We start from the raw sequence: 23,631 nt of genomic DNA on the forward strand, positions 1-23,631 counted from the left end.
GCAAACTGTCCTCTTCTGCACTTATGAACAAGACAATTGTTCATTGTTTGCATATATGCAAACAGATGGCATTTCAGGACTGAGGCTTAATAATAGCTACATACATTCAAACCTGCTCAGATTACTCATTGCTCTGTGTGCATCGAGCTCTCTCTAAACTGAAGATATGAAAATTGCTATGGAGACACTTATGTCATTTCTCGTGATGTTGTTCATGACGAAGAATGTGAAAGAATATTGAACTACTGTTTTTCCATAAGCTATATGTGGAACACACATACGTGCACGTGTGCACACACTTAAGAATTAAAAAAACCTACCTGTTTAAGTCCAACGTTAAGGCTATCTCATGAAATTAGAAGCTTAGGCTGATGCTTTAATAGATGCGCCCCATGTTCAGTAATGATGGTATACTAAAAGCTTCATCACACCTACACATTTGTCCTGGTTTCCCCTCGAATTATCCCACTTCGTTTCCATAGCGTATGAAAGCTTGCAAACTTACACTTGTATGCTTGTAAGTCCCAAGCTTCTTTACGCCTGTCCTGTAGCGAGTTGCTGTTCTCCCGCTGAGGTTCACTCTCACACGCTGTCGCCTCCACCCATTGATCTCCTTTGTACCTCCCACTACAGTTTATCGGTTGTTGGAAGTTGGACAACTCCCCCTTCATTCATCCTTTCGGAAAACCTCCCTCTCCCTTCCATGAACTGCATGTGTATGGGCATTGATCACTACCAATGATAAAGCTCAGAGAAGAAGCAGCGCTTCTGGCTAAATGCCTCTGTTTGCCCAAAGCCTTCCCGATCCCGGCTGGCTCGTTGCAATTTCTCAGAAACCAAGCAGGGGATCTAGCCTGTCGCGCTCCAATCGGTGCACCCAGCCTCTTCTGCTTACCTAGGCTGCTGGCTGTTGCCAAAGGAAGGCAGATGTGGATTCCAGCTGTTGCAGCGTGCAGGAGAAAATGCTCTTTTGCAATAACCCCCCCCCCATAAAGGAGGAGCATCTGGTTCCAATCACTAGAAAAGTGGGTTTCTTCTTTGGCGTGAAAACTGTGAAAGCTTCCCGGCGGATTGGCATGTGTGTGCATCTGCTGGCAGCTTTGAACTTTCTTTTCCCATCCCATCATTTTTCATCTGGGGGTGCGTGATTCTTCACCACTACAAAGATGAGTTCCAGATCTCACAATCTGGCAACCACCCACACACCAGGTTAGTCAGTTCTTTAACTGCCAGACTATTCTATCTCGTATAAATTAGTATGAAGCCAGGCAATTTTGGTCATGCTCCAGTGTAGCCAAGTTATAGGGTGAGAAAATGCAGAGCAAAGAGATGGAAGAGAACCTGTTACTATCAAAGGAATGGAAGAGTGCACCCACATTCCTTCGCACTAGTGAACTATAAGTTCCAAATAAAAAATCAACGGATGACCCAATTGGATTCAAATTTGGTATGCTTGAAGCCCTCCTTAAGAGCTACCACTGTGCCAATTTGGATCTCTTTATCTTTAAAACTCATGCAGATGTAAGCATTTAATTTCCATTTAAAAAACCATTAAAAATCAACAGATGATCCAATTGGATTCAAATTTGGCATGCTGAAAGCCCCCCTTAAGACCTATCAGTGTGCAAATTTTGATATCTTATCTTTAAAAATGAGGGTGCTGCTGGCGAGGGTGCATTTTCCACATTTCTTTTAAGGTGAAAATGCCCACCCAGAGGAAGCATCGGGAAGAAAGGATTTGAACTGGGATTTCAAAACACCCACTGGAGAAAAGGCACACCCCTCTCTTTTGTCAGCCATACCGCCTGTTGAATACACTTTACTCAGCCATACTGCCCCTTTAAAACACACCCACAGAACTTCGAATGGATGAAAATACATGCTGAAGTTTGAGCAGGGTACTTTCGCATTATCAGAAAAACCAGACTTTCCGCGCGCCAAAATACGTCGCTAAGAGGGAGGGGGGAACAACCGCAATCATAGCAGGACATGGTCGGTGTCATCGGAGTCCTCTCCATGCAATTCGCTGTGACATAGACTATAAGGCTGGTGTGATGAAGCTCATTGAGCCCTGACAACCATCTGTCAGGGATGCTGTAGGGTGGATTCCTGCATTGAGCAGGGGGCTGGACTGGATGGCCTTATAGGCCCCTTCCAACTCTACTATTCTGAGATTCTAAGGTATTAATACAAACCTCTTTAGCCTATCTTGTAGTCCAGTGGAGGAGGTTGTTATCCATAGCTACTAGATCTCTATGGCTAAGTGATTTCTGTGAGAGGGTGTGTTGTATGTGTCTAGGCACGTGGAATGGGAAAATGGCTTATATCAGTGTGGTGTGAAATATGCTCAGCGTTACAATTTGAAAAGTTTTATTTATTTATTGCATTTATATCCCACCTTTTTCATCCAAGGAACCCAAGGCAGAGTAAGTAATCTTCCTCCTCTTCATTTTATCCTCACAACAACAACCCTATGAGGTAGGTTGGGCTGAGAGTCTGTGACTGGCCGAGTGGAGCCTAGAATCTGGATCTCTCGACTCCCAGTCCAACACTTTAGCCACTACATCACACTGGCTCTCCTTAGTGTTAATGTCTCCATGGTGTACTGGCATTTTGATAGATTATATAGATGGTTACATATATCGACTCAGCCAATTCAGCATATCCTTTCTTGCTTCTTCAATGTAAGGTTTGTCTTTAGGGTTAGTATCTTCTCTTTTGCGATGCACAAAACCATGGGTTTGTCCAGGATAAATTTTTACTTCAAAATCAGCTTTGCATTGCTGTTTCAGCTTCTGTTCCAGCTCAGTAACCTGTAAGACCAAACACCTTCTCGTTACTAGACTGAATTTAATATTTTGTGGCTGCTAGAGTTTTTGTCAGTCATACACAGATTCTGTTACCAGAGGCCATGAAATCTTATGTCCATCAGTCTGTAGGTTTCCTATACTATTTCCAGCTCAAATGCTTCAAGGCTTATCTTTATTGCACTGCAGTATGGAGAATCAATCCTTCCTACATCATAATTCCATTTTTCCTATTTCTACTTGTCCACAATAATCAAACATCACTACAGTTTTTCACATGATTGATGCTTTATAATATCTAGAACTGAGGAAGGGAGCATCTTTTCCATGATTTCTTTGACAAGAGTCACATGCCAGTTTTGCATCAGCTATGAGGGCTAGAAACCTAGGATGCTAGGTGAACCCATGATGAATTAATCCCTAACCTGCTGGGCTTATTCTGAATGTACAACCTCTGATTGGACTGACTGGAGGTTGCTTCATGATGTGTGAACCTGGACACCATAATAAACCACCAAAGTTAACCTGTAATTAGGTTAAGGTTGTGTTGTTTAACCCACAGATCTGGTTTGCATATAATGACAACCCATCAGTTTAAAAACTGATCACTTGTAGTGCATGACCAGGTATACTGCCTGCAGCACACCTTTCTCCTCCCGCTTTTTGTGCAACTACAATCCACTCCTTTGGCAGTTGTGCAGCATGACATCTGAACCCTGCCCGCTAAACAACTGCTAAACAACCTAGCAGTTAATCCAACAACAAACCATGGGTAAACTGCTAGGTTGTTTGCCCCCTCCATGCAAAAACAACACCCAGCAGTCTGGGTTTGCATGTCACGTTGCACAACCCACGAAGGAGCTGATTGTGGGTTATGAGCCAAAGCAGAAGAGATGAGCACACTACAGCTCACCTGCACGTTCCCAACAAACCAAAGGGCTGTCTTTATTATTATTATTTATTACATTTCTATACTGCCCCATAGCCGAAGCTCTCTGGGCGGTTTGCATAAGATTAAAACAATTAAAACCAACACACAAAATTTAAAACCCATAAACATACAACATACACAGAAACAGATATCTAAAAACAATTATAAACAACTTTATAAAGCCCCATAGTGTCTGAGTTTATATATCATGGAGCAACCTCCAACTGGGCTGATCAGAAGTTACGTATTCAAAATGGTGGTGGCATGTGCCGAACACGCACCATAGCAAACCATGGTTAGAATCCCTACATGGGACGACGAGGAGTGCCCCATCCAATTATCTTACAGACAGGTTGGTAAGGCAGAAGGTACTCTCTCAAATATCCTGGTCCTAAGTTGTTTAGGGCTTTATACGCCAATAAAAAAACCTTAAACCTGGCCTGGTAACAAACAGGCAGCCAGTGTAATTCCCTCAGAAGAGATGTTACATGGTGAAAAAGGCCACCTTCCCGACAACAGTTGAGCTGCTGCTTTCTACATTAGCTTCAGCTTCTAGACTAACCTCAAGGGCAGCCCCACATAGAGCATATTGCAGTAATCCAGTCTTGAGGTTACTAACACCTATACCACTGTGCCCAAACTATCCCTGTCAAGAAGAGGCTGCAGCCCAAGTCTGCTTAGCCCATAAGCACAACAAGCCACTATTTCTGTTTTTATTATTTTTGTATTGCTTAAAACTGAAACTAGCAAAAAATATGTTGTGATTCATTATCTATTTTGAAGACTTGCAATAGGATTGTCAGGCTTGGTTTATCTTGCCTCAACAAACATTGGTCACAAATGCTACCTGCTTTTCTTACAGTTACACACCAGCGCTTCAGTCTCATTAAGCTGATGCTTGTAGGGTTAATTACCCAAACCGAAGACAGACAAAACCAGGTATGAAATGAGGTCTAATTCCAGTTCCACTACTGAGGAAAAGGACGTAGTTAAAAATAATCTGAAAAATGGTCTGAACATAGGCAAACCTTACAACCTTTGAATTTATGATAGGATCATCAGCTGCATCCAAAAGAGGAGAGAATTGTGAGCCAATTCCCACGTGTATAACCAATTTTCCATGTCCAAAACACTGCTTTTGCATTACATGGGATGTGATTCACTAATTCTGTTACACACATGCACCCCATTTCTGAATGGTGAGACATTTCAGGGGTTCCAGTGCTTACACAGAATTTAATTTCCTTACAAGGGGGTCACTGCAGACATATGGTGTTTCTGTGACATTGGATTGCACATGTATTAAAGCTGAGCAAAAGATGAGGGTTCACAGCACAAACCCTCCCAAGATATTCAGGATCACCACCAAATGTTTAGGGAAGCCCATCGTGTCATACTATTTTCTGCAGAGAACGTCAGCTCTTCGTTTCCTTTTTTAGCTCCATTTCTAACATAGACTCACTTCCTACTACACACATCTGCTTTCTATGTATGTACCGCAGACTCAGTTAGCACATTTCTTAGGGAGGGCGTGAGAAGATAGGCAAGACCCTTCAGAACAGTAGTTAAGCAGCTCTCCTCCAATTTAACCCTTGCCAAGAGCCAACTTTGTTCCAGATGAACAGATGACAACTTGGAGAGAAAGTTATGAGTGGCAGTCTCACCAATCCAACACTATATTCCAATGCTTGTAAAGGAGAAGAGACCACCACCATCACATTAGGCTATATTTCAACAATGGTAGATTGGAAGGGGAATTGGAGGTTCAGGTTACACTCAGCAGAATTCTACTGGTACTGTAAAAAAAGTAGATTGTAATTCTTTTCTAATGACTCCACCCTTTGTCTTTCCCACTGAATAGCTCCCACTCCTTTGCTTTTAGCCCTACCTAATTTTGGAATATGACTCCCCAGGATCCTTCCAAAACTTGAATTCGGTGCTCAGGCCCAAAATGGTTGCCCATCCCTAATGTATGGCCATCTCTGAGGTCAGTCACCACTCAGCTAATCTCCATAATGTAGGGAATCTGCCAGGCTAAATTTACCCAACTGGGGGGAAGGGGAATCCTTGATAAGAAATTTAGACAACCCGTAACTTCTGAGTTTTTAAACAACAACAACAGCAACACCTTACTTGGCAAAGAGGAATGATTATATCATTTTCTCCAAAAATGAAAAATGTGGGGTTCATCAGGTTGTAATTGTCCTCCATAAGGATGATAACTCCTAGAATACATTTGACAAAAAATGGACATTAGAATCACTTCTACTGAGTGAGTAACATTATATATATATATGGGCAACCCAAAAATCTGATTACACCTTTTTATTGTGCCAAAGGTTCAAAAGCAGGGATGTTATACAGAAGTGTGCCAATTTTCTGCTTCAAGTAAATCCCATAGAGACAAAAAGGACTTGAACAGTAAAAAACTTTGAAAGACATCTTGATGCTGGCCAGTTTGGCTCACAAGAAAATCCCACATCAGGATAAAATATTTTGACCTGGTTATCAACTCAGTCATCCATTATTGGGGCTTAAGCAAAGTCAGACATTAACCACTGATTTATATATGTTGTACCACCCAATACCCAGGCGATCCCTCATGAGATATACCAGAAGCAGTCAATCTGATTGTGTAACCATCTCCTAGCATTCGACTACACAGTACTTCACTAACTTTAGAGATGGAGTCTAGAATCTAAATAACCATGAAACCACCTCTGCAAACTCACATGAGCTTTTAGATCTTTTCCTTTCAAATCATAGCCCTCTATGCTTGATGACTAACTTTTTTTTGACACTGGGGGACTTTCAAAAGCAATCTGTGATCTGGCATGGAAGTCTGCTATTCAAAAGGGAAAAGGCTTTCAAATATCCCACTAAATATTCATTTATTTTATTATTTATTTATATATAACATTTATATACCGCTGAATTTAATAGAATCTCTCAGCGGTTCACAACATTAAAATACAATATTAAGACACGGTATTAAAATATAGCATTAAGACACTTCCAACAACAATAAAAGAGCAGTAAAATGGAATGAACATGTTAATTAATTTAAAGGCCCAGGAAAAGTCTGGGTGAACAAGTGTGCCTTTGGGAGGCGTTTGAATGAGGCCACATTTTCTGCCTCCCAAACTACATGAGGGAGGGTTTTCCAAATATGACTGTAAGGGTATAAAAAGAGCCCTGTGTATCAGACCAACAAAAGTCATCTAGACCAAACATCTTCAACCTGTGGGTCTTAATCAAGAGATGGGTCATGGGGGCACATCATATGAGTTGCAAAAAAGCAGCTTACACTGATACTTTATTACTTCATGTCAAGCCCAAAATCTAATCCGTACTCTCTTGTATACACTGCAGAGACAGTCTGACATTATGAGAGAAGGGGGCGATGACCCACCTCTCCCAAGAAGTGTTGCAGCTATGCACTGTTTGCTTCCCCTCTCTTCTTTCCCATCACAACCTCCATTGTTGGTTGTCAGAGGAAAAGGCCTTTCCATTCAGGAAAGGGAAACTCTATTCAGGTATTCAAAAACCCAATGACAATAAACCCGTGCAGAAGGGGAGTGCATTAGCTCCACCCCCTCATTGCTTTTATCATCCTCTACACCTGAAGGGTGACAGCTGGTCCACGGGGGTGTCTAAACCTCAATGGCTGCATTCTGATATACACAAAAACATGTCCTGGGCTAGAAGTATCACCTTCCGTCCATAATTCTTCTCTGTAATGCACACAGAGGAAAAAAATTTGCATAGATCCCATTGTATCTGATACATACCACAGAGGGACACGCCTGCCTTAAATTCAGGATATGTCAACATCAGATGATGTACAGCAGCTCCACCCCAACAAAATCCAATGGCACTTATCTTCGTTGCATTACATTGTTGCTTCAGATATGTCAAGACAACATCAGTTTCCCTAAGACACAAAAATGTGAGTGAAGAAATTATCAAGAAAACTTCTAATCCAGAGAAGAGGAACCCATAAATGAGTATAATGCTATAAGATTGGGTGTATAGGCAGAAGAATGACCCAGAGTGAGTACTGGAAATTCCTTAATAGTTAGTGGCAAACTTGCCAGGCACATCAGCATCTTTGTGAGCAGGAAGCAGATTTAACATCCAACTACTGTCTAGAAATTGACAGAGCAGCAGAATTTTCTAATATTAGCAGGCACATGCTGTCTGACAGTCAAGGCATCACTTTCTTCATTAAAGAAAGTACAGGTAAATAGCCCACAATGGATAGGATATAGTTGGAGACAACTTTAGGAGGTGAGAGGTGGTTATGTAACTCCTGAATGGGGATTTGAACCCGAGTCTCCCTGGTCCTAGTCCAACATTTTAACCACTACATCATGCTGGCACATCTTTTTTGCATTTATTTATTCTGCATTTCCATCCAGAAAGGACCTGCAAGGAAAATTAATATAAAAACAAGCCATATAAAAGTGTAATAAAACAATACAAACACAACAGCACCAATAAAACAACTGCGCTGAAAAAGGATGCAAAGACAATGTTCATAGGCTGGGCATTTTGTCTTCCTCTTTTCATGTTTCCAACAATATAGTCATTGCATTCTGGATGCCTCTTCACTAAACTGCACAATCGGCATACAGTGGTGCCCTGACTGTCAGACAGCATGTGCCTGCTAATATTCTGATCCTCTCTTTAGAAAATTCTGCTGCTCTGCCAATTTCTAGGCAGTAGTTGGATGTTAAATCTGCTTCTTGACAGTGTCACTCCTGAAGATGCTGATCTCTTGTCCCACATGCAATTATTACAGAGTCTGTAATCATCCAGCAAAGGAGATCGTTACCTTGTTGTAGTGCTGGAGCTTGAGCACCTCAAGGATGCCATGAGCTAAACCGTGAAGGGACACCCAAGATGGGAAGGTCATGGTAGAGAGGTCAAACTAAATATGATCCCTGGGGAAGGTAATGGCAACCCACCCCAGTATTCTTGCCATGAAAACTAAATGGATCAGTACAACCAGAGATATGTCGGTATACCATCGGAAGATGGGACCCCCAGGTTGGAAGATGGTCAAAATGCTACTGGGGAGGAACAGAGGATAAGTTCAACTAGCCCCAGATGTGATGACGCAGCTAGCTCAAAGCCAAAAGGACGGCTAGCGGCCGACGGTGCTGGTGGTGAACGACGAATCCGATGTTCTAAAGGTCAACACACCATAGGAACCTGGAATGTAAGATCTATGAGCCAGGGCAAATTGGGTGTGGTTATTGGTGAGATGTCAAGATTAAATATAGATATATTGGGTATCAGTGAACTGAAATGGACTGGAATGGGCCACTTCACATCAGATCACCACCAGATCAACTACTGTGGACAAGAGGATCACAGAAGAAATGGAGTAGCCTTCATAATTAATAATAAAGTGGCTAAAGCAGTGCTTGGATACAATCCAAAAAATGATAGAATGATCTCAATTCGAATTCAGAGTAAGCCATTTAACATCACAGTGATCCAAATATATGCCCCAACCACAGATGCTGAAGAAGCAGAAGTAGATCAGTTCTATGAAGATCTGCAGCACCTACTGGATAATACACCAAAAAGAGATGCTATTTTCGTTACAGGAGACTGGAACGCTAAGGTGGGCAGTCAAATGACATCTGGAATTACAGGTAAGCATGGTCTAGGTGAACAAAATGAAGCAGGACATAGGCTGATAGAATTCTGCCAGGACAACTCACTGTGCATAACAAACACTCTCTTCCAACAACCAAAAAGACGGCTTTATACTTGGACTTCACCAGATGGCCGACACCGAAATCAGATTGACTACATCCTTTGCAGCCAAAGGTGGCAGACATCTATATAGACAGTAAAAACAAGACCTGGAGCTGACTGTAGTTCAGATCACGAACTTCTTATTGCAAAATTTAGAATCAAACTAAAGAGAATAGGGAAGACCCACAGATCAGTTAGATATGAGCTCACTAATATTCCTAATGAATATGCAGTGGAAGTGAAGAATAGATTTAAGGGTCTAGATTTAGTAGTTAGGGTCCCGGAAGAACTATGGACAGAAGTTCGCAACATTGTCCAAGAGGTGGCAACAAAAAACATCCCAAAGAAAAAGAAAATCAAGAAGGCAAGATGGCTGTCTGCTGAGACACTGGAAGTAGCCCAAGAAAGAAGGAAAGCAAAAGGCAACAGTGATAGGGGGAGATATGCCCAATTAAATGCAAAATTCCAGAGGTTAGCCAGAAGAGATAAGGAATTATTTTTAAACAAGCAATGTGCGGAAGTGGAAGAAGACAATAGAATAGGAAGGACAAGAGACCTCTTCCAGAAAATTAGAAACATCGGAGGTAAATTCCAGGCAAAAATGGGTATGATCAAAAACAAAGATGGCAAGGACCTAACAGAAACAGAAGAGATCAAGAAAAGGTGGCAAGAATATACGGAAGATCTGTATAGGAAGGATCATAATATCGGGGCTAGCTCAGATGGTGTGGTCAGTGAGTTAGAGCCAGACATCCTGAAGAGTGAGGTTGAATGGGCCTTAAGAAGCATTGCTAATAACAAGGCAGCAGGAGATGACGGTATCCCAGCTGAACTGTTTAAAATACTGCAAGATGATGCTGTCAAGGTGATGCATGCAATATGCCAGCAAATTTGGAAAACACAAGAATGGCCATCAGACTGGAAAAAATCAACTTATATCCCCATACCAAAAAAGGGAAACACTAAAGAATGTTCAAACTATCGTACAGTGGCACTTATTTCACATGCCAGCAAGGTAATGCTCAAAATCCTGCAAGGTAGACTCCAGCAATTCATGGAGCGAGAATTGCCAGATGTACAAGCTGGGTTTAGAAAAGGCAGAGGAACTAGAGACCAAATTGCCAATATCCGCTGGATAATGGAGAAAGCCAGGGAGTTCCAGAAAAACATCTATTTCTGTTTTATTGACTATTCTAAAGCCTTTGACTGTGTGGATCATAACAAACTGTGGCAAGTTCTTGGTGGTATGGGGATACCAAGTCATCTTGTCTGCCTCCTGAGGAATCTGTATAACGAACAAGTAGCAACGGTAAGAACAGACCACGGAACAATGGACTGGTTTAAGATTGGGAAAGGAGTATGGCAGGGTTGTATACTCTCACCCTACCTATTCAACTTGTATGCAGAACACATCATGCGACGTGCTGGGCTTGACGAATCCAAGGCTGGAGTTAAAATTGCAGGAAGAAACATTAACAATCTCAGATATGCAGATGACACCACTTTGATGGCTGAAAGCGAGGAGGAGCTGAGGAGCCTTATGACAAAGGTGAAAGAAGAAAGTGCAAAAGCTGGGTTGCAGTTAAACCTCAAAAAAACCAAGATTATGGCAACCAGCTTGATTGATAACTGGCAAATAGAGGGAGAAAACGTGGAGGCAGTGACAGACTTTGTATTCCTGGGCGCAAAGATTACTGCAGACGCTGACTGCAGCCAGGAAATCAGAAGACGTTTACTTCTTGGGAGGAGAGCAATGACAAATCTTGATAAAATAGTTAAGAGCAGAGATACCACACTGACAACAAAAGTCCTCATAGTTAAAGCAATGGTATTTCCCGTAGTAACCTATGGCTGCGAGAGCTGGACCATAAGGAAAGCTGAGCGAAGGAAGATAGATGCTTTTGAACTGTGGTGTTGGAGGAAAATTCTGAGAGTGCCTTGGACTGCAAGAAGATCAAACCAGTCCATACTCCAAGAAATAAAGCCAGACTGCTCACTTGAGGGAATGGCATTAAAGGCAAAACTGAAGTACTTTGGCCACATAATGAGAAGACAGGATACCCTGGAGAAGAGGCTGATGCTAGGGAAAGTGAAAGGCAAAAGGAAGAGGGGCCGACCAAGGGCAAGATGGATGGATGATATTCTGGAGGTGACAGACTTGACCTTGGGGGAGCTAGGGGTGGCGACAGCCGACAGAAAGCTCTGGCGTGGGCTGGTCCATGAAGTCACGAAGAGTCGGAAGCGACTGAACAAATAAACAACAACAAAAATCACCCTAAACTTGCAGGTTACTGCTAGAGTCTTTAATACTGCAACACAAGCAGCCAATTCCTCTTCAGCACCCTGCTTCCGAATTCCACTGTTTCATTTTGTTTGGGTATACAGTATCCATCTAGCACCTTCAATAACTCCTCCAGGAGTGCCTAGTACCCAGACCAAGAGACTTGCATAGTACTTCTCGCCCCTTCTCTCCTATAAGGCAGCATAACAGCTTTAACCTTTTTCTTCCTCTCCCTCCAAAGCAAGATCTAGAAACTGTTCAAGATCTTCTCTCCAATGCTTCCAGGTCTGGGCCAGGCTAGTTGCAGTGAAATCTAACGATGCTGGGAGTTGCTCCATGATGTGAAAAGTTCTCTGTGCCGTTTTTTTCTTCTGAGCTGCTTTAGCTGGGTTCTACTTCTAAATTGCTGCAATTATGTTTCAAGTGGTCATTGCAACCCACTTAAGAATCAGGCAGGAGTTATGTTAAAAACTACAACACCCTTCTTTATTTAACAAGCATGCTTCTAACTCCTCACTCTCCGTGTCCCTTCTGCTTGGCTTTAGTATTTAGTATTACCAGTCACTTCTGGGTAGCTGTTCGCTCTAGCCTTCTTCTCACTGATCTGTGTCATTCAGTTATTGTTTCTGCCCGCTACCTCAATTCTTCTACATAGTTCCACATATATTGATACACATATTAGCAAGATCTTGACTTGCCATTAGGAAGCCAGGCAAGTATGGCCATAGCTAGACCTAAGGTTTATCCCTGGATTGTCCAGGGGTCAAACCTCTTCATCTAGGTGAAACACAAGAGATCCAGTGCTCAGGCAGGGGCAAACCCTGGATAATCCCAGGATAAACCTTAGGTCTAGCTGTGGCTTATGTATTCCTCGGGAGGGTGGATTCTATAATAGGGTGACCATATGAAAAGGAGGACAGGGCTCCTGTATCTTTAACAGTTGTATTGAAAAGGGAATTTCAGCAGGTGTCATTTATATATATGGGGAACCTGGTGAAATTCCCTCTTCATCACAACAGTTAAAGATACAGGAGCCTTGTCCCCCTTTTCATATGGTCACCCTATTCTATAATTCAGTACCCACTGAAAATGCTCACCACATATCAGATGGCAGGGGAAGACAGGGCAGAATCTCCCAAAATTGCCAAGTGAACAGCTAGGTTCAAATGGGAGAAGGGAGTTCCTAAGATATCTTGGCACAAGGACATTTGCCAGAAGCAGCAACTTGAATTAGGCTGAGAAATCAAGTAACACACAAGTAAAATTAGACAAACATACTCTGTGCATCAATTAACACTCTTGCTGCCACTGCTCTGGGCTGCTGACAAGTATTTATTTATTTATTTTCTATACCACCCAACAGCCAAAGCTCTCTGGGTGGTTCATGAAATTTAAAACCATAAAGTACAATATAAAACTTAAAACATAATTTTTTAAAAAAAACACAATATAAAAATACAACCAGAATAAAACCGAGCAGCAATGCAGAGATTTGAAATACAGATTTAAAAAAGCAAAGTTAAAAGACTAAGATGGTAAAGTGATAAAATAGTGGGAAAATAAAAAGGTCTTCATGTGGTGTCAAAGAAAGGTGCCAAGCAAACCTCTAGGGAGCTCATTCCACAGCGGGGTGCCACAGCAGAAAAGGCCCTCCTCCTGGTAGCTACCCGCCACACTTCCTTTGGCAGGGGCTCACGGAGAAGAACCCCTAAAGATGATCTTAGGGTCCAGGCAGGTACATATGGGAGGAGGTGTTCCTTCAGATAACCTGGCTCCAAGCCATTTAGGGCTTTGCATGTTAATACTAGCACTCTGAATCTGGCCTGGACCTGGACAGGCAACCAGTGGAACTGGAAAAGTACTGGCATAATGTGGTCTTATTGGCCAGTCCCCGTTAACAATCTTGCTGCCCTGTTTTGTACCAATCTGGATGTTTCCGAGGTATGAGTGATGGTGGCCTAATCCCATTTTTATCTCTTAGGAGAGGGTATGGTGTGCATATCAGCCTAAACTGGTAAAAGGTACCCCGGCTACTGCTTTCACCTGAACATTTACGACTACTACTGAATCCAAAAACACAGCAACAATGAGCCTTAAGAGGGGATGGTCCAGGAGGATATCATGCTGAGTAATATTGAACAATATTGATATTGAGAGGTCCAGGAGAAAGAACAGTGTTGTACTCCTCCCACCCACCTTCCAGAGTGGTTTATCCATCAGGATGACCAAGGCTGTCTCATCCCCCAAAATAGGTCAGAATCCTTGATGAAGATTTAGATACTTGGTGTCATCCAGGAAAGCTTAGAACTGGGCCCAACTCAAACTCATGCACTTGCTCAAAAAAGTAATGGGGGAGTCCTACTGAAAGGTATTTAAATTAGTGGGATCTAAACAGGATGTTTTTTCAGGGGCTTTCTCACCACAGCTTCTTTCAAGGCCACAGAGACTGTCCCTTTCTCAAAAAGCTTTAGTGAGGGAATGTTACATGCTATTCTAAATCAGGTAAAGCTCAGCTCCTTAGTTCTGTTCCATTTTTCTTCTACTGGATGCTGCCTGAATGGTTGCAGTCAGTGTAAGACTTGGCTTGCTGTGCAATAATTATGATGGCAAGTGCCATTAGGCTGCCCATACAACAAATGAGAAAGCTATAATCTATCTGTACCTTCCCGACAGGGAAATGTCCAGAGTTGATCAAGACCTACATTTGCAAACCTCTCTGGAAGCTAATTTTTGTGAACTGCCCAGAGAGCTTCAGCTATTGGGCAGTATAGAAATGCAATAAATAAATAAATAAATAAATAAATAAATAAATAAATAAAAGTTCAGATTCAACTGAATAGTCTTCCCATCAGCCTCGAATATCCACAGTAGGAAGAGTAAACTCTTACTTGTTGATATTATTGGGATCTCGTGATTTTAGCCAATCCTTGAACATAGACTCGGAGTTAGATGGTTTCCAAGGCTCTTGCGATTTAAAAAAGTCTGGGCAAATTGCTCTGTATAAAAAATACATGTAAGTTCACTTATTAAAATAGCTTCTTTGAAATCACTTAATATTAGCCTACTACAGAAGTTTCCCCCCTCCCCTTGCCCACCCACTCACCGGCACCACATTTTCATCAAAATTCTTTAAGAGAAACAGGAAACATTTGCTTTAAATGATTAGTTTTTAAATTGGACAAATATCAAGAACATTTCTTTTAGTACATATTGGGGAGAAAGAGCCATTTTCAATATGCTAAAATCAGTAGCAACATTACCTGGCACTAGTTTAAAACATTTGCCTTTGTCCAGTTATTGATTTTCATAAATGCTTAGGCATTTGGAGTGCAGCTGTTCCATTTGCATGCTGGACATCACGGCATGAGCATAACAGGGGACAATTTCTTGTTGTGTAAAACAGTGCAAGATGTTCCAATGATTCAGTATAGATCAGGTGGCAGATTGTGTCAGCTATGAACAGCTACCCATCTCTGGATGTGAATCCACATCCTCAATAAACTAGCATGCACTCAGTTCCACTCAATGGCCTTTTGCATATATCTCTGAATCAAGCCTATTGGCTTATGGAATATATATTTGAAAATCAATAACAGCTGGTTACTGGTTACTTAATACATTTTACTTTATCATGGCTAAAAATTAGCAGAAGAAAAGTGACATGAAAAATGTAAATCATTGCCATCTTCAGTACCAAACTTGGGTGATTTTTTGCCTATCACTTTGGAAGTGAAGTGTGGCCACCCAAGATTAAGGTCATCGCTTCCAACATTCATCTGAAAATGAAAGGAAACAATTTAAATCCCCCAAATGACCTGATAAATATCTGTGAAATGCCAAAACGTATGGCGGCTTTTCCAACCTGGTGCCCTCCAGACGTTTTGGACTTAAACTCCCTTCAGCCCCAACCACCATGGTCAATGGTCAGAAATGCTGGGAGTTGCAGTCCAAAACATTTGGAGGGTACCAGGTTGGGGAAGGCTGACTTAGCAAATGTTAAGGGTATCTACTAGAAAAGTGAAGAAAATGGCAATAGTGGAGTCACCCTCGGGCTTATTTTGTATCCTGGACGTGGGAATTAGGCTTGCTGATTCTGTGCCATGAGCTTAAAAGACTATCATTCTGCAGGAGAGAGGAAACCAAACGGTAAAGAGGTGTCCACCTGCTGAAACACCTTCCCTCGTGCAATTTGGGAGGCGGAAACTGTGTGTTTTAAACGCCCCTTGAAAATTCACTTGTTTACCCAGGTTTTCTCTGGCTTACAATTAATTAATTCTAATTAATCATATGCTATTCTAACTCACTGTTCCTTGTATTGCTTTCATGTTATTGTAGTTGAAATTGTTTTTAATACCGGTAGTGTATTTTAAATGTGATTTTTTAAATACTTATATGTAAACCACTTAAAGATTTTAATATATTATTAAATATTATAAATAAATAAATAAATAAATAAATAAATATTATTTCCTTCCTCCTAAACCCCCACCCCAAACTCCAAACTGCAAACTGCATTGCCAAGTTCCATTTGCAGGCTGGCTGGAGCTCTGAACAAGCCTTAACTCCGCCCGTTACTGATTAAACTGAAAGGAAGTAACCAGCGTATAGTCTAAAGTGCGTGTGAGTGCGGGAAGGGGATGATTCCCTCAATTACCAGGCTGTCTGAGACAGGGGATAAGGTCTGGCAGATTTCCCCACTTTCCTCCTGGCAGTAAATGCTTAAGCCCTGGACTTCAATTTCTTTTCCTACCATCTAGCCCTCGAGGATTTAGAGAAACACTAAAAATATTCTGCTGAAGCAAATCCAAGAATTGGAGCAAGATGATGGGCAGAAGAATACTTGGCAAGGATGAACTGGGGGTGGGATTTAATTTTTTAAACCCTTTGCAGTGTTGCACATAAAGTCTTCTCGTTAATTTTACTGCTAGTTTATCTTTCCGCACATCCCCACAAAGTGGGGCCAGTTCCATGCAGTTCAAATGTTCCTTGTTGGGTGACTCTAGGACAGTGATGGGGAAACTCCAGTTCATGGACTGGATTCAGCCCACCAGGCCTCCCCATTCGGGCTGAGAGGGCTTTGCTGAGGCCTCTCCCCAAAGCCCCTTTCCCCTCTGAGTAGTGGGGTGGTGGTGATTCCAGTTGGAGCCAAGACTGGACTGAGAGCTTTATCACACCAGTGTTATACTGTGCAATCACTGAGAATTGCATGCAAAGGACTCAGAAGTTTTCCACCTTATAATCTGCTTTGATTGTGAAGTACTCCCATGCATCCTGCCCTAATTGTGCAATAAAGCAAAAAGATTCGCTGTATTTAGCCCCTACTTTTTGTGCGTATCTTCCAAGCCGCCGCTGGGGCTCAGGAGCAGGATTTTAAAGAAATGCTTACATCTGCATAAGTTTTAAAGATAAAGACACCAAAACTGGCACAGTAATAGATATTAGGGAGAGCTTTAAGCATACCAAATTTGAATTAAATTGGGTCATCCGTTGATTTTTTATGATTTTTTTTTACATTTCCCACCTTAAACTCACTTCCTGGTATGCAAAGGATCGCTGTCTCCCGGTAGCAAAAACAACAACAACGGCGAAAGCTTAGCGCTAATTTCCATTAATTGTAAGGGAGCATGTACCATTTTGTCTAGTTTTGTCTGCAGGTTCAGGGGCAAGTGAGCAAGGAGCCCCCAAACTTAGCGGTCTTGTAGAGTTATGCTATGGGGATATTTCCAAGTCATTTATTGCTCTTGCAGTTCTTTGTGGAGCGCTTAGTGTTTTGAGTTATGTGTATGACCTTAGCCATACAACGTATTCTTAAACAAATAGATTAGGTTAACACAATATAGGAGAGGCCAGTTCGACAAGGTAAGACTGAGAATACTAAGGACAATTCCTTACATGTATCCATTGGATGCAAGCAGATCAGTTATGAATCTGATATTTGGTATCTGCCATCCATGTATGTCATGAATCACTATCACCGCTTTGTCACTGCTGAAGGAGGGCATGCTTATGTAGGCTTTGATGTGCTCCACAGAAATCTCATGCCCAAGCCCTTCATATTCAAACTTGTCTCCAATGTCGCATGGGCATGGATTCACTGCATCAGCCATCTGTAACATTTAAAATAAGATACACAAAGGTTAATACAGATAAAGCTTGCTGGAAGTAATCTGGATCCAGGGTAATAGCTGCAGCTGCCCTTGGATCATGCTGTACGTCTCTCGGTGTGTGCATGTTTGCTCTGTGGCCTGTAGATTCAGAGGTAGAACCTCAAGAGTTCACTCGTAGATGCCAAAAAAAAAAAAAAAAAAAACCATGGTAAGGCTACCAGAAATGACAGGATAATATTTTCAGCACTATGGGTTGGGCCCAGATTTTTGTCAAGTTCAGAGGCGCATCAATGGGACTTAAGTTAGTCATGACTGCATGAAGTATAATTTCATTGGATCTATTCTAAGTAAGAGTCAGTCTGCAACCAACCCTATGATTTTAACTGTTACGACAAAACCCTCTTCTTAAAGAAATCACAGTGGCATGTGAATGGAACACAACTTTCTTGCATCTCTCTTTCCCCTGCATACACATCCCTGAAAATTTGCTCCTGCAGGTTGGGGGACCCTTGGAAATGGTGTGGAATATGGTACTAGGGCCTATGGATGGCGGGAGAGTTGGAGAAATATGAATGGAGGAGCAATTTAGGATTGTTCCAACGGACTGTGTGTAAAATAAAAAGACAGTGCAATCTTAAGCATGTTGATTCAGAAATGCCTGATTATAATGGTGGCTTACTCCCAAGTAAATGTGCATAGTGTTAGAAATGCGATTTGAAATAAAGATTCAAGGACAATGGTGAAAGCACTCTGTTACCTTTATTGATACAGAATTGCAAGTCTGGGTGTCCAGCAAAGTAGGCACACCCTCTAAGCACATGTCAAGACATCTTATACCCTACACCCGGCCGAAGAGGTCCCTCCCCGTCTCGTGATTGGTCAGAGACTTGTGGGGTTACAGCCTATCCCGGCACGCAGCTTTGTCCCGCCTTTGATTACTTGCTTTTTCATTTCATTTAATATTCCACCCATCTCTATTTACTTATGCCCAAATATAGGTTTGATTTATCTGGGCCTACCCACTTTATTGCTCTTGATCATCCCTCCACCCATCAGGTAACCACAAAAGTCATAAGTTCAAAAACAACAGATGTATGTTTCAGTTTTGTCACTTCTTCTGACCACTAGTCTAACCACAAGTTCCGTATTATTCTCTTTTACTTCAACTGAATAGTCTAACGGCGCTTTGCACCTGTTTGGGCCCTTCCCTGTCCATTAATTATGCCTCAGCGAAGATCAGTGTTTCCAGGCTGAAGCTATTTTCAACCATATATTCTCAGTAGCAAGACCCTGCCCCATTGGCCCACACTCTAACAAAATCATAATATACATTTTGGCATTAGCTTTATTGAATATATATTGGCATTAGCTTTATTGAATATATATTGGCATTAACTTTATTGAAAAAGTAACATATCTCTTTATTTCTCACACATAGCATTGCAGCCTGTCATATTAAAATAAGACAGGCACAGCGCAGAATCAACTGTGTCTATTAGTAATCTAATATTTACATTTGCCATTGGTTAGCACAACTATGGGAGGTTTTAGTTAATTAGTAACAAAAGGCCTGTTACATAATGTCCTTGAGATTGTTGATGATAAAGCAATATAATTTCCATTCCTTGGCATACATGGCGTTTTCCCACACAGTTAACAGTAATAAAACAACATGTTTGGGGTTTCCCTGTAATGTTCACAACTCTCTTTAGCTTCAAAAGTTACAGCTATAGACTTTCAATGAGGAGGAGCCATTGAGCATTATATTCGTGTCTAAATGTTTAGATATCTTAGCTGAACCCCTATCTACATCTATCTTAAAATTGGGTAGCGTTTACACACAGCGAGGAAGTGAGATTCTGTGAAGGGAAAGATTGCATATGCTGGATGCTATGCCAAAAAGCCCCAGTTAATATTATATCCAACATGTGGCCATAAGGCACGGCAAGAGGGGACAGCTCCAGCACCCAGTCTGAGACTTAGGGCCTTCCTAGACTCTGACCTGGTTTCCCTGCTGTGCGTCCAGATGACGCACAGGGGAATCCGGAGGCAGGCCGCGCTGAGGCCTCCTCCAATGCGCCATAAGCGAATTCGCTTATGGCGCGCCTTTCCCCCAGCTCCGGCCTCAGGACCTGCCGTGGCACAGCACTCATAAGCCGTGGACCTGCCTGGCACAGCACTCATAAGAGCGCTGTGCCCATCGCCCCGGGGGGGGGGAAGAGAGGGGAGGGCGAAGGATGGCAGGGGGGGTGGCAAAGGGTGAGGGGGGTGAGATCGCGCCGCCACCGCCCGAGCAAGCAGGCGAGCGGCGCTTGCCCGGGCAATGCCTGGCATTCTCACCCCCCTCCCCCCTTGCCACCCACCCTGCCATCCTTCGCCCCCCCCCCCCATTTTTTTAAAAAACAGTAAAAACACCACTTACCGTCTCCGGAGTCTTCGGGCCGCACCCGGCCCCTTTAAACAAACAAAAAAAATGGCGGACGCCGCAGGGATGTGACGTCCCTGCGCATCCGACATGTGGAAGCCTGGGGGAGGCGCGCTAACGTTAGCGCGCCTCGGCCCCGCCTCCCTGCCGGCGTAAGCCGGCAGGTCTAGCAAAGCCCTTAGTCTGAGCCCTTGTCTTGATGGCGGCGCTTTGGTGCCACGAGGCGCCAAACTCCTATGCTTGTGTTCCTTCCCAGCATCTGCACAGGAAGGAATGCAAGTGAAAACTTGCTCGTCTGTAAAGGGGGAAAAAACACAAAAAAAACCAGGGGGGGGGGAGGAGAAGAACGGGGCGGTTCCTCCCCCTTTTTATTTTATTGTTTGTATCTGCACAGCTGTGCAGATACACTTTTTTAAAAAATGGGGGGGGGGGAAATGAGGCAGCCAGAGGAGGATGCAAGGGGAAGGACTCTGGGCGAACCACCTCTCCTCCCTCTGACTGCCCGTTCCTCCCCCCATATTTACATTTGCTATTTGTTAGCACAACTATGGGAAGCTTTAATTAATTAGTAACAAAAGGCCTGTTACATAATGTCCTTGAGATTGCTGATGATAAAGCAATATAATTTTCATTCCTTGGCATACAACATGTAACAAATAAATAAAAATACATGGCATTTCCCCCACACAGATACAGATACTAAAAAGGGGGTAGGAATGGCCCCGTTCCTCTCCCCATATTAGTTTTATTTATTTTTTACTTTTACAGAGGTGTGGGGTCACCCCCTTCCCTATCCTGCCCATGGTGACTAATCAGGAGGCACCATCGGCTGTGACAAGCCTTCTCTGCCAAAAAAGTTGGGGTAAGTGCCCATCTTTTTTGGAGTGGAGTTTCCAGGGTTTGCCCTCGGATGGCTTTGCAATGTAGATGACGTGCCACTACTGCAAAGCCACCCCGAGGGCAAACCCTTTCTGTAGACATGCCCTCAGAGTCAGTGGCTAGATCTACACCAAGTAGGATATGACACTTTGAAAACAGTTTGAAAACTGTATATGGAGTATGCCCTGGGCCCCCAACAGTTGTCACTACTGTTATAAACCATTTTAAAGCAGTAGTGTAGATCCTGCCAGTGACTGCCCCAAAGTTACCTAGCAAGCTTCATGGTTGAGTGAGGACTGGAACCCAGATCTCCTGAGTCCAGGTCCAACACTCTCACCATTACACTACACTAAACATGGAGGAGAACTTCTGAGTAAGCTCTTACTGTCACCAAGGGAAAAATTATTGCCTCATCATAAGTTCAAAGCCACTGGATTTTAAATATTGTGACACAATGTCCCAGCTGCACAATCAGCGTTGACCACAGCAATGCAGTGTTCAGCATATACCTGACATACATATCTTTGCACCACTGCACTCCTAAAGTCGAATCTCCTGGTCACAGGTTGTGGCAGCAAAACACTGGTTGTTCCTTTAGCAAAAAATATATTTCGCTGCAGCTTGGGGATCAGCCAGCCAGCTATTGTTCTACCACAGACTTTCCTTGCATCTCTTATCTTCCACTCATCTTCCTGTGGAGAATAGTTCGGCATTTCACACTATCTTTCTACATACCTGGAATGAAGAGTCTTCCTTTCCTACGGGTGGTCAGAAAGATGAAACTGCCTTTGCACTACTCCAAAGGATATTAAAAAGAGGGGAATTCGCTTGGCTGCCAAGGAGGGCTTCTTCCCCTTCTTTCAAACAGCTGCCTTGGCAATGCTCACTGCACTGGCTGCAGCTCTCTTGAGAAATGGGGTGGGGCGGAGTGGAGCTGCGGGTGGGAAGCGTTAGCTTATTATGAAATATCGCTAAAGAATAACCAGTATAACCCAAGGGGACTCCACCCCTCGTCTTCTCTGGCTTTAAACTCCAATCATGCTTATTCAGTATATCCCTCTCTGTGTCCTTGATTTCTTATTCCTCACACTGCCCATCTCCTCCCCTTTACAGGGAGAGGCACCTTTATGGATCACAAAACACACAGCCTGACCTGACACACACAGTTCACTTATGTTTGGCTGTTCCGTGTTTTGCAGTTGCGAAACTCTAAAAGAACATACCTTTTTTTGTTTAATTGCCTGCTTTATACTATAATTAACATAATTTTTGGTTCGCTGAAAGGCAATTTTCATTTTACATTCACGTATTGAAATATTAAGAGTGGCAATACTAAATCAACAACTAATGGCCTCCCAAGGTTTGGAGGGTTGCTACCATCAAAGTCTACTAGAACTTTTTGCATTTGTGACTCCTCTGTAGAAAATTGTTTCCCTGCTTATTTTAAGTCTATTTATATTCTGAACTAAGGATGAGTTTTGTTTTGTATTTTGGTCTGTATTTTTATTGTATAGCCAAGATAAATGGGTTACAGACAGAACAGCCATCGAGATAGTGGCTACTCAAAAATTGAGGAAGAGGTTTGCTGAGATTATTTGGAGAACTGTAGAGATGTTATATAATATATAATTTATTGATTTTAGTGTGCTATTCAAAATTGGAGGGGAAGGCATATTGATTTTAATTCTCTAGGACCACTAGGGAGAGGGTCTTTTTGGTAGTGGCATCTAACAGCTTTCCTAGAGTGGTTCACCTGGTGCAATCCTTGTGATCTTGTTGGAGCCAGGTTAAGTCTTTTGTTCACTCAGGCCTTTAAATAACTTATGAGGTTTGGGCCTCTCAGTTTTAAATCTGTATTTTAACTCTGCGGCCACTGTCAGTTATTTTTTTTTTGGATGTTATATTTATTTTGTGAACCACCCAGAGAGCTCCGGCTATTAGGCAGTATAAAAATGTAATAAATAAATAAATAAATAAATAAATTTTTAATTATATTTTTATTATACACTAGCTGTACCCTGCCATGCGTTGCTGTGGCTCAGTCTGGTTAAATTGAAAAGAAAGAAAAGACAAAGCGGATGTTTCTAATATGTTTAATTTCACAATGCTTGTGGATATACAATATTTTTAGTTGTTCCATTGTCTGTGTAGATATAGAGATTGTCTGGTTTGCCGACTCTAGAACACGCAACATATAATTGTCCATGTGAGAAGCAATCTGTGTCTAGATCTAAACCGCACAATTCTAAAGATTGGCCCTGAGCTTTGTTGATGGTGATTGCAAACCCCAATCGAATTGGGAATTGCAATCTCTTAAATTGAAATGGCATATCTGTTGGAATCATAGGAATGCAAGGAATGAGGACATCTTCACCTTTGAAAGGTCCTGTCAAGATTGTTGCGTCTATGACGTTGCTCAGTAATTTTTT

At 42.3% G+C, this 23,631-nt stretch overlaps 1 protein-coding gene across 2 annotated transcripts; it reads right to left on the reverse strand.

The window, feature by feature from the left end:
* Positions 1-2,359: 2,359 nt before the first annotated feature.
* On the reverse strand, positions 2,360-22,139 carry LOC134401360 (carboxymethylenebutenolidase homolog). Of its 2 annotated transcripts, XM_063130224.1 has the most exons (6): positions 21,938-22,139; positions 17,684-17,898; positions 14,680-14,787; positions 7,530-7,672; positions 5,872-5,963; positions 2,360-2,813 (listed from the first exon to the last, which is right to left on the reverse strand). In XM_063130224.1, the coding sequence occupies exons 2-6, from the start codon at positions 17,896-17,898 to the stop codon at positions 2,634-2,636; spliced, it is 738 nt and encodes a 245-aa protein (XP_062986294.1). In that variant the 5' UTR covers positions 21,938-22,139; the 3' UTR covers positions 2,360-2,633. The 2 variants fall into 2 exon arrangements, with proteins under 2 accessions (XP_062986294.1, XP_062986293.1); XM_063130223.1 differs by lacking the exon at positions 21,938-22,139 and having other exon boundaries at positions 17,684-17,907.
* Positions 22,140-23,631: the final 1,492 nt, after the last annotated feature.

This window comes from Elgaria multicarinata, chromosome 7 (genome assembly GCF_023053635.1).
Source record: "Elgaria multicarinata webbii isolate HBS135686 ecotype San Diego chromosome 7, rElgMul1.1.pri, whole genome shotgun sequence".
Classification (NCBI taxonomy): domain Eukaryota; kingdom Metazoa; phylum Chordata; class Lepidosauria; order Squamata; family Anguidae; genus Elgaria; species Elgaria multicarinata.